The 11,916-nt window shown below is 47.2% G+C and overlaps 1 protein-coding gene across 1 annotated transcript in view; it reads right to left on the bottom strand.

Moving 5' to 3' along the window:
- The window catches only part of Muc19 (mucin 19, oligomeric), a gene marked incomplete at its 3' end in the record, with an annotated part of 63,660 nt that overhangs the window by 5,572 nt on the left and 46,172 nt on the right, over nt 1-11,916 (bottom strand). Inside the window, 4 exon segments of the mRNA XM_029562376.1 lie at nt 157-209; nt 2,306-2,433; nt 3,403-3,510; nt 3,712-4,232. Of these exon segments, the coding sequence (XP_029418236.1) occupies nt 157-209; nt 2,306-2,433; nt 3,403-3,510; nt 3,712-4,232 (810 nt within the window).

Raw genomic sequence — 11,916 nt, 5'->3', positions numbered from 1 at the left:
CTAATTCTTGATAAAGGGGAAAGATGGTGCAGCAGCAGAAGAGGAGGAAGAGGAGGAAGAAGGGAGGGAGGAGGAAGGGAGGGGAGGGAGGGAGGAGGAAAGAAAAGCTACACAAACACCACACTGTCACCACCACCACAACAAAAACACATTTACGTAAAGTTAAATCTAGGGGAGTTTGGCAAAGAAGAATTCCATCCCTACAGACACTGGAAATGAACAAAAATAATATATTTTATCTCTTTACGCTTTAAATTAGGCATTAAATTTTAAGGACAATTAGACAAATAGGACTTAGTCCCCAGAAAATGCATTTAATTATAAGAGAAAGCCTTATAAGAACTGCTGGCATGTATTGTTGGACCCCCAGTCCGGGGTACCCAACGTCCATGGGAGACCGCACCCCAATAACTCAGTCCTCAGACAAGGAGATGCAACAAGCAAGAGGATTTATTGCGTCTGGCCAGACCGGCTTCTGCCTCACTCCGAGAGGAGAAGCCCCGGTCTCCGCTTACAAGCTACTTTTAAAGGTAAAAACCACAAGCTGTTCCTAAGCAACCACGACCCATAAGAGGTTCCTAAGCCAAGAGAAGAGGGAGCAGGAGGGGGATTTGGGAGGGGGAAGTTTCAGGTGATTTCCATTTCAGCTTGGGCCAGGTGCATACGAATGAAAATTCTTTCTCAGCAGCTCAGAATTGTTTTTCATTTTACTTCCTTGTACAATTCTTTGGCCTGGGGGACTTATTTCCTTGTCTTTTGTCTAGGGGGACTGAGTTAGGGTCCTTCATTCCCCCCTTTTCTTATGGTAAGATTTTAATCTTAAAATCTAGAGACCCTCTGTTCTTTTTAGAGTATGATATTGCTGAGTAAGGACTAAGGCCTGAGTCACCAATAGTCGGTCCCTGATAAATTGTAACAGTCTGTTGAGGATGCATGCTCCGAAAGTTAAAAGAAGGAGAAGAATTACTAGGGGGCCTATTAGGGTGGACACTAAGGTGGTTAACCAGGGGCTTTTATTAAACCAGCCTTCAAACCATCCCTGTTTGGATTCACGTTCTTTTTGTCTTTTATCTAATCTCTGGCGGAGTTTAGTCATAGAATCTCTAATAACCCCTGAGCTGTCAGCATAGAAGCAACATTCTTCTCCTAGGGCTACACAGAGTCCTCCTTCCTTGAGGAAAAGCAGATCTAGCCCCCTTCTATTCTGTAATACTACTTCTGAGAGGGAGGTTAGAGATTTTTCCAAGAGAGTAATTGACTGTTCTATTGCCCTAATGTCTTCATCTACAGCCATCTGTAAATCTGCATAGTATTGTGGTCCTTGTATTAGGGCCACAGTTCCAGTTCCTACCCCCACCGCCACCCCTGCTCCTAGAAGTATTGCTAGGGTTAGGGACACAAGCTCTCTTTTATATCTGCCTGGGTGTTGCTCGAAAAAATGTTCTGTGGAATCTGCGGGGTGATAGAATACTCGGGGTAGAAGCTTAATCATGACACAGTAGTCTTGAGAGGTTTTAAGGATCATACTAGCTACACAGGGAGTTAACCCAGAGTTACATGCCCACCAAGCCCCTTGTGGAGGTAGGAGATAATAATTCCCTTCTCCTTGGGGTACAGAAATAGTGGAGCTGCAAAGGTGGGCATGAGTTGGAGGTGGGTTTCCTAAACAGAGCCCAGATCCAGAGACTTCTGTGAGGGTTAGGGGGTGTGGGGTCTCTCTATGACATTCGTCGGCTGAGGTGGTGTTATTAAATGTCCCTTGTGTAGCTATGCCTTCATAATAAGGGGGTGCTGCTGCTAAACATAGCCAACAGGATTCAGTCAGGTTGGGGTTTGTCTGTCTAATAGCCTTATATGCTCCTTGAATTAAATTGAACTGCTGGTCCCCCGTGGGCGAAACTTTTTGACTCGGGGGGCTGAAGGTCTGTTTTAACAGAACATGAGCGGGGGAAGTGCCAGAAAAAGGGTTTGGGAGGTGCTGTAAGATGACTTCAGGCATTAAGGCTGGCGGGGGATTTGATTTCGATGGTGTGGGTTTTGGGTAGTTGGGGATGGGATTTTGGATAGGTAAGACGGGGTTGGGGCCTATGGCTATTGAAGAGAAGGAGATGTCTCTTTTAATAGTAAACAAGAGGCCAGGATCTGTCCCATCCTTGTATATCCTAATTCCCCACGAATGCCCCTTTTCCCAATCTGTGGCCTTCTTTCCTGCTGCTGTGAATTCTACCCGTAGGGGGTTGCACCATTTACCTTGACAGTCCTGATGGGGAACATTTGGGATCTTATGGGAATAATTTGCTTTTACAGTGATGTAATGCCAAGATGAGGATGGGGACCACCCGGTGTCTCCGGTTGTTTCGCATCCCCAGTTTTTACAGTAAAAATAGTCCCTCTCTCCACATTGGGAATTAAGTCGCTTATCCCGATGGTTACCTGGGCAAACATACAAGGTTCACAGGCGCAACTTGGTTCATTGTACTTCACCATGACACCCTCCCCATGCTAAGTGGGGCCTTCCAAACAGGGGGTAAGCTTCTGGGCCAGGTAGTTTATCAGGATCCATGAGGTCGGGTATGTCCCAGGGCACTGGTGCTCCTAAAGCTAATTTACACAAATCTGGATACCGTATAGGCCACCAAGTACCCTTGGGGGCCATCTTGTGGGTTTCAAACACTACAATACCCATTTGATTAATTACCCACCAGGTAGTCAGCATAGGGAGATGGGGGCTTCCTTGACTGGGGACAAGCCTACAAACAAGCAGAATCATTAGGTATCTCTGGAAAGTCTTATTTTTAGAGGGTTGGATGTCTTGTGTAGATGCCATTTTCCAGCGTCCTCCTGGGCCGGAGCTCTCTTGGCGTGGGAAGTGTGGATCCAGGCTGAAATTCCGTCTACTTTGAGTGCTGTGGGCGTAGTCAGGAGAACCATGTAGGGTCCTTTCCACCGTGGCTCAAGAGTCTTTGAGTTGTGTCTTCTCACGTACACCTGGTCTCCGATTTGGTAGGAGTAGGGTGTCTGTGGACTCCCAGGCCAGTAGACAGCAGCCAAGGGTTTCCAGACCTGGTTCTGGATAATCTGGAGGGCTTGAAGTCTTGTTTTTAAGCTGGGATTGTCAAAAGAAGAGGGCAGGAGAGTCAAAGTTATATTAAGGATAGGAGGGGGTCGCCCAAAGAGGATTTCGTAGGGGGTCAGGCCATGCATAGCAGGAGTATTTCTAGCTCGAAACAGAGCTAGAGGTAGGAGCTGTACCCAGTCTTTAGTGCCAGTCTCCAAAGCTAATTTTGTTAAGGTCTCTTTAATAGTTCTATTCATTCTCTCTACCTGCCCTGAACTTTGGGGTCTGTAAGCACAATGCAATTTCCAATTGATCCCCAATGCTTTGGCCACTCCCTGACTTACCTGGGAGACGAAGGCTGGGTCATTATCAGATCTAATTACCTTAGGCAGTCCGAATTGAGGGAAGATTTCTCCGATTAGTTTCTTCACCACAGTCTGGGCTATTTCCTTCTGGGTGGGGAAAGCCTCAACCCACCCTGAAAAAGTGTCTGTAAACACTAAAAGATATTTATAACCATATTTTCCTGGAAGTACCTCAGTAAAATCTACTTCCCAATTTGTCCCTGGTCTTTCCCCTCTCTCTCTCCTGCCAGAGGGGCCCTTTGATCTGGAAGCATTTACCAGGGAACATGAGACACAATCTCCCACTACCTTTTGGACCATCTGGTTGAGGTCTGGGAAATAATAATGTTGTTCTTCTCTTTTTAATAGTGTCTTTAGTTTCTTATGTCCCAGATGCGTCCACTGGTGGAGTTGGTCGATTAGTTCAAGGGCTGCCTTTTGGGGCAGCACGACCCGATCCTGATACCTCCACATTTTGGACTCTGGATCCAAGGTAGCATTGAGCTTCTGGACGATTTCCAGATCTTGTTCAGTGTAAGTGAAGAGAGCATCTCCCTCTCTTGTTTGTCTCTCAATTTCAGCCTGTAGATCTGAATGGGTGTAGAGGATATGAGCGTTTTCTGCTGCCTGGCTGGCAGCTTCATCTGCCATTCGGTTGCCCTGGGCAATTGGTCCCTGGCCCCACTGATGTCCAGGACAGTGGATGATGCTTACCTTTTTAGGCAGGTACAAGGCTTGAAGAAGGGCCACTATATCTTCCTTGTTTTTAATGTCCTTACCAGCTGAGGTGAGAAGTCCCCGCCTCCGGTAAATTTCCCCATGTATGTGGGCTGTGGCAAACGCATAGTGGCTGTCGGTGTAAATGTTGACCTTTTTTCCCTTTGCTAATTTTAGGGCCTGGGTTAGGTTTCTAATTCAGCCCACTGGGCTGAAGTTCTGGCTGGCAGGGTTTGGGCCCAGATTACCTTTTCCCCATCAACCACCGCCACCCCTGCCTTGCACTCACCGTCTCTCAGGAAACGGCTTCCATCCGTATACCAAGTGGCATCTGCATCGATTAGGGGCTGGTCAGTGAGGTCTTCTCTAGTCCCATGCGTCTCTGCAAGTATTTGCTGGCAGTCATGGGGAATGTCAGTGCTTTTCTCGGGAGCTGGTAGCAGCGTGGCAGGGTTTAAGGTGCTCGGGCTACCAAACTTAATCTTTTCTGGATTTAATAGTAGTGCCTGGTAATGGGTTACCCTGGCATTGGACAGCCATCTGTCCGGGGGCTGTCTAATGATGGACTCCACCGCATGTGGTGTTATAATGGTTAGAGGCTGACCCATGGTAAGTTTGTCTAAGTCTTTTACCAGGGACGCTATAGCTGCCATGATTCTCAAGCATGGGGGCCAGCCAGCGGCTACATTGTCCAGTCTTTTTGAGAGATAAGCCACTGGCCTTTTCCAGGGTCCCAAAGTCTGAGTAAGAACTCCTTTTGCCATTCCTTTATTTTCATCTATATATAAGATGAAAGGTTTTGTCAAATCTGGCAATCCTAAAGCTGGAGCTGTCAGCAGCGCTCTTTTTATTTTGTCAAAAGCTCTCTGGTGTTCTTCAGTCCAGACGAAAGGGGTCCCATTCTTTGTTAAAGGATATAGAGGAGCTGCTATTTCAGCAAAGCCCGGTATCCATAATCTACAGAATCTTGCACTTCCCAAGAACTCTCTGAGTCCTCTGGCTGAGGTTGGTGGGGGGATGGAGGCTACCACTTGTTTCCTGCTGTCCATTAGCCAGCGTTGCCCTCCCTCCAACCGGTAGCCCAAATAGTTTACCTGCTGTAGACAGATCTGGGCTTTCTTTGCCGAGGCCCGATACCCAAGTTCCCCCAGTCTCAATAGGAGAGCCTCCGTACCTTGCAGACAGCCAGCTTCTGACTCTGCTGCTAAGAGGAGGTCATCCACATACTGAAGAAGCATAACCTGTGGGTTTCTTACCCGAAAGTCAGCCAAACCACGATGTAAAGCTTCATCAAACAGAGTAGGGGAGGTCTTGAATCCTTGGGGGAGTCGCGTCCAGGTTAGTTGCCCCAATATTCCAGCTTCAGGGTCCTTCCATTCAAATGCGAAGATGGGCTGGCTAACCAGACTCAGTCTTAGACAGAAGAACGCATCCTTCAGGTCAAGTACAGTATACCATCTGTGACTGGGAGGCAAAGAACTCAGGAGATTGTAAGGATTTGGAACAGTGGGGTGGATATCTTCTATTCTGTGATTGACTTCTCTTAGGTCTTGAACCGGTCAATAGTCATTTGTTCCCGGCTTTCTTATGGGGAGCAGTGGGGTGTTCCAAGGGGACTGACAGGGGCGGAGTATGCCTATTTGTAAAAGTCTTTGAATGTGGAGTCTAATTCCCTTTCAGGCCTCTCTGCTCATAGGATACTGCTTGATTGAAACCGGGATTGCAGATGGTTTCAGAGTAACCACTATTGGAGGCTGATTGAATGCCAGTCCCGGGCCTCCTGTCTCAGCCCATGCTGAGGGGAATTTAATTAACCAGTCAGATATATCAGGAGTCTCTGCTATTGGTTCTTCATATAACCGATGTTCATCTTCCAGTCGCAGGGTTAACACTTGTAGTGGAGCCCCATCTTTTCCTTTTAAAGTAGCTCCCTTTGTAGTGAAATGGATGTGGGCTCCCAGCTTAGAGAGTAAATCTCTCCCAAGAAGGGGATATGGACAGTCGGGGACCAGCAAGAATGAGTGGGAGACCTGTCCTGTACTGAGGTCCACTTTTCTTTCTGTGGTCCACCTATACAGTTTTCCTCTGGTGGCCCCTTGGACCCAGGCTGTTTTGGAACTCATGGGTCCCTCGGTTATTGTCAAGACTGAGTGTTGAGCTCCTGTGTCTACCATGAAGGTAGTCAATTGCCCCCCTATCTTTAAAGTTACCCTGGGCTCAGGGGGGAGATCCTGGCCTCGAGTCCCCTAGTCCCCTAGAGCCAGGACTGGGGTTGTCTTCTTTTGTCTGTTCAGCCTCTTCGGACATTCTCGAGCCCAATGTCCTTTTTCTTTGCAATAGGCACACTGGTCTTTATCTACTTGGGGTCTTCTTTTGTCTCCCAGGTCCCTACCTGGTCCTGTTCCCTGCACTACTGTGGCCAAAATTCGACTTAACTCTTTATTTCTCTTCGTCTCTCTCTTATCTTCTCTGGCTTTCTGTTTTTTTTTTTTTTTTAATTCTATTCTCTCTCTCTTCTAATGTCTCACACTTATTGTAAATTTTCTCAGCTTCTTTTATTAAATTTTGTAAGGAGTACCCCTGAAGGCCTTCTAGCTGGACTGGTCTTTATCTACTTGAGGTCTTTTTTTGTCTCCCAGGTCCCTACCTGGCCCTGTTCCCTGGACTACTGTGGCCAAAATTCGACTTAACTCTTTATTTCTCTTCTTTTCTCTCTTATCTTCTCTAGCTTCCTGTTCTTTTCTAATTCTATCTTCTCTCTCTTCTAATGTCTCACGCTTATTATAAATTTTTTCAGCTTCTCTTACTAAATCCTGTAAGGAGTACCCCTGAAGGCCTTCTAGCTGTTGAAGCTTACCATGAATGTCAGGAGCAGATTGCCCTATGAAGGCCATAATAAGGTCCGCCTGATGCTCCTGAGCTGTGGGATCAAAAGGGGTGTACATCCTATATCCCTCTATGAGGTACTCTAGAAACCCTGCGGGGGTTTCATTTTCCCCCTGTGTTATAGCACGTACCTTTGCCAAATTGGTTGGGCACCTTCCGGCCCTTTTGAGACCCGCTATTAGAGTCTGGTGATAAAGACGGAGACGCTCCCTACTGGCCATGGTCTCGTGGTTCCAGTTGGGTCTGGTCAGAGGAAATCCTTCGTCTATTTCATTTGGGAGTTGGGTGGGCCTCCCATATTGCCTGGGGACATTTTTCCAGGCTTCTAGGATGACTCGTTGTCTCTCCTCTGTAGTTAAAAGTGCCTGGAGGAGTTGTTGGCAATCCTCCCAGGTGGGTTGATGGGTGAGGAGGATAGACTCTATTAAAGCAGTTAGAGCCTGAGGGTCCTGGGAAAAAGAGGGGTTATGGGTCTTCTAATTGTACAAATAAGAGGCTGAAAAAGGCCAGTACTGGATCTGATCCCCTACAGCTCAGAGGGGAAAAACCTGGGCAGTCCAGGTTCCATCAGAAGGGCCCCCTCTATTCCTTCTCAGGCAAAGTCTGCTAGACGGAGGGGGGGATTGGTCGGGTTCGGTAGAGTCAGGAGAAGGATGAGGTAGTTCTTGGGGTGGAGGTGCCTGCGCAGGAGAGGGATGAGGTAGTTCTTGGGGTGGAGGTGCTTGCGCAGGTGGATAGGGAGGTGGGGGATCAAGGAGGGTTAAGGAAGCTTAGTCCTCGGGGAGGACTGGCTTCTGTTTCTTCTTCTCAGAGGAAGACTGGAGGGGCAGGAGGGAGGAAGTGAGATTGGGGGGAACTGAAGGGGCAAGGGGCCCTTGATCAATCTCTCCAGTTCCCAGAGGAGATAGGAATGGCTGTGCCCAAGGGGTGGGGTTCTGGGCCAAGTCTTCCCAGGTGACTATATAGGCCACCTGGTCCGAGTGTCCATGTGGTCCTGGGTGGAAAATGTATTCCTTAACCTGTAAGATAGTAGCAAGGTCAAAAGTCCCATCCCTTGGCCATCCTTTTTCGAAAGAGGGCCACAAAGAGGAACAGAGATTCTGCCACTTCTTCTACTGAACCTCCACTGATAAGTTGCGGGCCCGCTCCACGACCTCCTTCCAGTATTCCAGAGTTAGGCTAAAAGGAGTAGTTAGCAAGTGACCCATGGTAAGAGTCACGAGAGAAAGAGAAAGGGAGAAAGAGAGGGAGAGAGGATGATTACAAGAGAGAGAGAGAGAAAATAAAGATGCCACTCCAAACAATAGTGACCAGTGATCATGCTTGTGGATGAGTACCTATTGTTGCTCAGTTTTACTTCTGCGGGGGATGTGAATTTATCAGGGATTCAAGTCTGGGACCCCCTTATCCTTCCACGGGAGACTTTTAGCGGCGAGCGCCCTATGGCTTTTATTTGCTTGACCCGTGTCCGTGGGGCTTTCTTAGTGGCGAGAGAGGAGGAGAAAAAAGGCTACAGAGGGGTCCTGTCTCCACCCATGCAGGCAGTCGGGGTCCATCAAGAGGGCTAGGAGCCTTCAGCTTATGCCAGGGGGTAGCCCTGGCCAGAAAGCCTCAATTACTCTTTTGCTATTAACAGACCCACATGAAGACTTAGACCAAGAATAAGGAGAAACACAAAGGGAGAGGATACTTTAGAATAGAGAGCATAGGAGAAAATACAGAATTAGGCCCCTGCCTAGAATGAGTAGGACCAGAAGTGCCACACATGCACACCACCTCTCCTTGCATTCACTTGGACCGGTCCTTCTTTCACTCAAACGCACTCTGTACTCACACTTTTAAGACAAACACAAAACAAAAATCCTTGCTGTGCGCTTCTTGACTCAGAAAATGAAAATACAGACTGGGAGGGGACCAGCCAAGCCAGTCCCTCCTCCCAGGGTGAGCAAAGCTATGCTGTCCTCCCCTCTCCAGATCACTCTGGTCACTGAGGCCAGAGTGGTGGAACCAGGGGTCTCTGGGCACGTCTGCCACTCCCGCTGGTTCCCAGAATACAGACTTACAGGTCCTGTACAGGCACAATTATTCAGACAGAATGTTCCCAGAACAGGAAATGACTGACAGACATTAACAAGACAAATCACAAGACGTCCGTTCTTACCTCCTACTGATCCAAGGAAATGGGTCTGGGGGCAGCTGAATCCCAGACGAGCTCCCAAGTGTTGGACCCCCAGTCTGGGGTACCCAACGTCCATGGGAGACCGCACCCCAATAACTCAGTCCTCAGACAAGGAGATGCAACAAGCAAGAGGATTTATTGCGTCTGGCCAGACCAGCTTCTGCCTCACTAGGAGAGAAGCCCCGGGCTCCCTTACAAGCTACTTTTAAAGGTAAAAACCACAAGCTGTTCCTAAGCAACCATGACCCATAAGCGGTTCCTAAGCCAAGAGAAGCGGGAGCAGGAGGGGTATTTGGGAGGGGAAAGTTTCAGGTGATTTCCATTTCAGTTTGGGCCAGGTGCATACAAAGGAAAATTCTTTCTCAGCAGCTCAGAATTGTTTTTCATTTTACTTCTTTGTACAATTCTTTGGCCTGGGGGACTTATTTCCTTGTCTTTTGTCTAGGGGGACTGAGTTAGGGTCCTTCAGTATGAGTTCTATGGATTCCAGAGAAAACTCCACACAAAGTTTATCCCCAGGACCTCAAAGTTTATCCCCAGGACCTCTACGGATGAGACTACAAAACTGATGTCAGAAAGAACAGGCTGTTTCAGAGGCTGCATTTAGCCGCATGTGGATGCAAGCAGGATGCTCAGTGAGGGACAGTGATCTCTAGGCTGGGGCCAGATTTGGGGTGACTTAGATGATGATTTGCAATTGTCTTTCTATTTTTTAAATGTATATCTTTATTGAATTTTTGTGCATTTCATACAAAACCTCTTATCTTTTTACCCCTCCCCCATTCTCACCCTCCTGTAGCCCCCGCCCAATGAATTTCATGCATTCTGTCATGTATGTTAAGGCCTATGGAGTCAGATTAGTGTACCCAGATGTCCCTCAGTGCAGGTTCATCCACTAGGGTCTAGTCAGCCTGTCTAGAGTCTCTCCCTTAAAGAGGGTCAACTCTCCCTCTTATTTTTTATTATCTTTTTGAGACACGGTCTCTCTGTCTCTCTGTAGCCCCAGCTGGCCCGGAACTCACTATGTAGACCAGGCTGGCCTTGAGCTCAGAGATCCACCTACCTCTGCTTCCAGAGTGCTGAACTAAAGGCGTGTGCCACCATGCCTGAAGCAAATGTCAGTCATTCCTGAGCAGGAAGGTGGCCCAATCAGAATTGTGCTTTACCTTAGACACCCTAGCCATGGAGAACATGGACAGACACAGAAGGAGGCAAGGTGAAAGATAGAAAATCCACCTAGCTCAGTAGTGCAGGCCAGAGCTGATGAAGGTCTGGACTGTGAGGGCTGAAAGATGCCATAGCTTTGGAGAGCTAGCCTACATCCCAGGGGTCTCAGGATTCCTCAGCGCTACAGAGGAAAGGAATGCAATGCCATCCAACCCAAACCAAATGTCTTTGACCTGGATGGGGTTTTGATGGGGGTCCTGCTTCCCCTTTTGGGTGGCCAGGAGAAGTCAGTCACTGCTCCAGGAGAGTCTAAATGACAGACCTGGGAAGCTAAGGTTGTACAGGCAAGATATTTGGAAATGCTATTTTTGCAGTTGTATTGAAAAGAATTCTGTCTGTAGAATTAAAAACATATGCCGGGTGTGGTGGTGCATGCCTGTAGTCCCAGCACTTGGGAGGCAGAGGCAGGCAGATCTCTGTGAGTTGAAGACCAGCAGTCTACGTAGTGAGTTCCAGGACAGCTGGGGCTACAGAAACACCCTGTCTCAAAAAGACCAAAAAAATAATAATAATAAAAATTTTAAAAAAAAGTCAAAAGGGTCCAAATTCTCAACTCCTCAGGAACGAAACTGACTCTAAGCTCTACTCTGGCTGCTATCTAAGTTTCTAGTCCAGTCTTACAGAGCAGCCCCCATATGCAGTTTTTGTAAAGCATTCCCTGCATGATTGCATTCTGTTTACAGAAGTCCTTCTCCACACAGCAGTTCTCTCTGGAAAAAACAATTCAGTCTTTAGGATAGTTCAGATGCCAGCCTCCTCTGAGAAGTGTCCTCAGCTCCTCAGCTGGCAGCTACAGTAACACATCATGATAACAAACACCCTGTGCATTTTGCACGTACAAGAAATGGCTACTGGGTTTTGTAATTCTAGTAATCAGCACAAGACCTGGCCTATAGGCACTTGATGAGTGTTTATGGAATGATGCCTTCCAAGAGATAGCTGAAAAGCGCTGGAAAGCATTGTCTAAGCATGATTAGCATGTTTATATTAATACTTCTACCAACTGAATTTTCATTTCAAAATTATTGGGCAATATTTTAGTAATTTTAAAATAATATAAGTTGATCAGACTACTTGCTTCAAATTCCTAGAATCATTTAGAAATAACCAATTGGGACATTAATAAGCTTTAAGCTAGCTTCCAATGCATCCCTTATTTATGAAGAAAGCAACATCAAGCATTCTTGAAAATTAACAGCATCATGGGAATGACCCAAATGCCACTTGGTTTTCAAGTGTTTGGGTTGCAACTCCACTGTGGTCCCTAGTAAGTAAGGCCTCGGGGGCCCATTATCTACATTAATATAGATGTAGATAATGTATCCTTAATGAGATTTTATGGGAAGAAATTGAGCTAGTGCTAATGGAAGTCTTTGGTGGGTTGAGTCATGCATCGTGGGGTTGCAGTGAGAGCTGTGCCAGGCTTGCTATTGTTAACCATGGAGGTGAGCAGTTTGGGTGTGTATGACTGAAAACCAATGGCCACTTTTGTCATTAAACTAAAG

The sequence above is a fragment of the Nannospalax galili genome, unplaced genomic scaffold, assembly GCF_000622305.1.
Source record: "Nannospalax galili isolate Female #2095 unplaced genomic scaffold, S.galili_v1.0 scaffold1355, whole genome shotgun sequence".
Lineage (NCBI taxonomy): Eukaryota > Metazoa > Chordata > Mammalia > Rodentia > Spalacidae > Nannospalax > Nannospalax galili.
The sequence above is the reverse complement of the archived record's forward strand: the minus strand, read 5'-3'. Positions and strand labels throughout refer to the sequence as shown.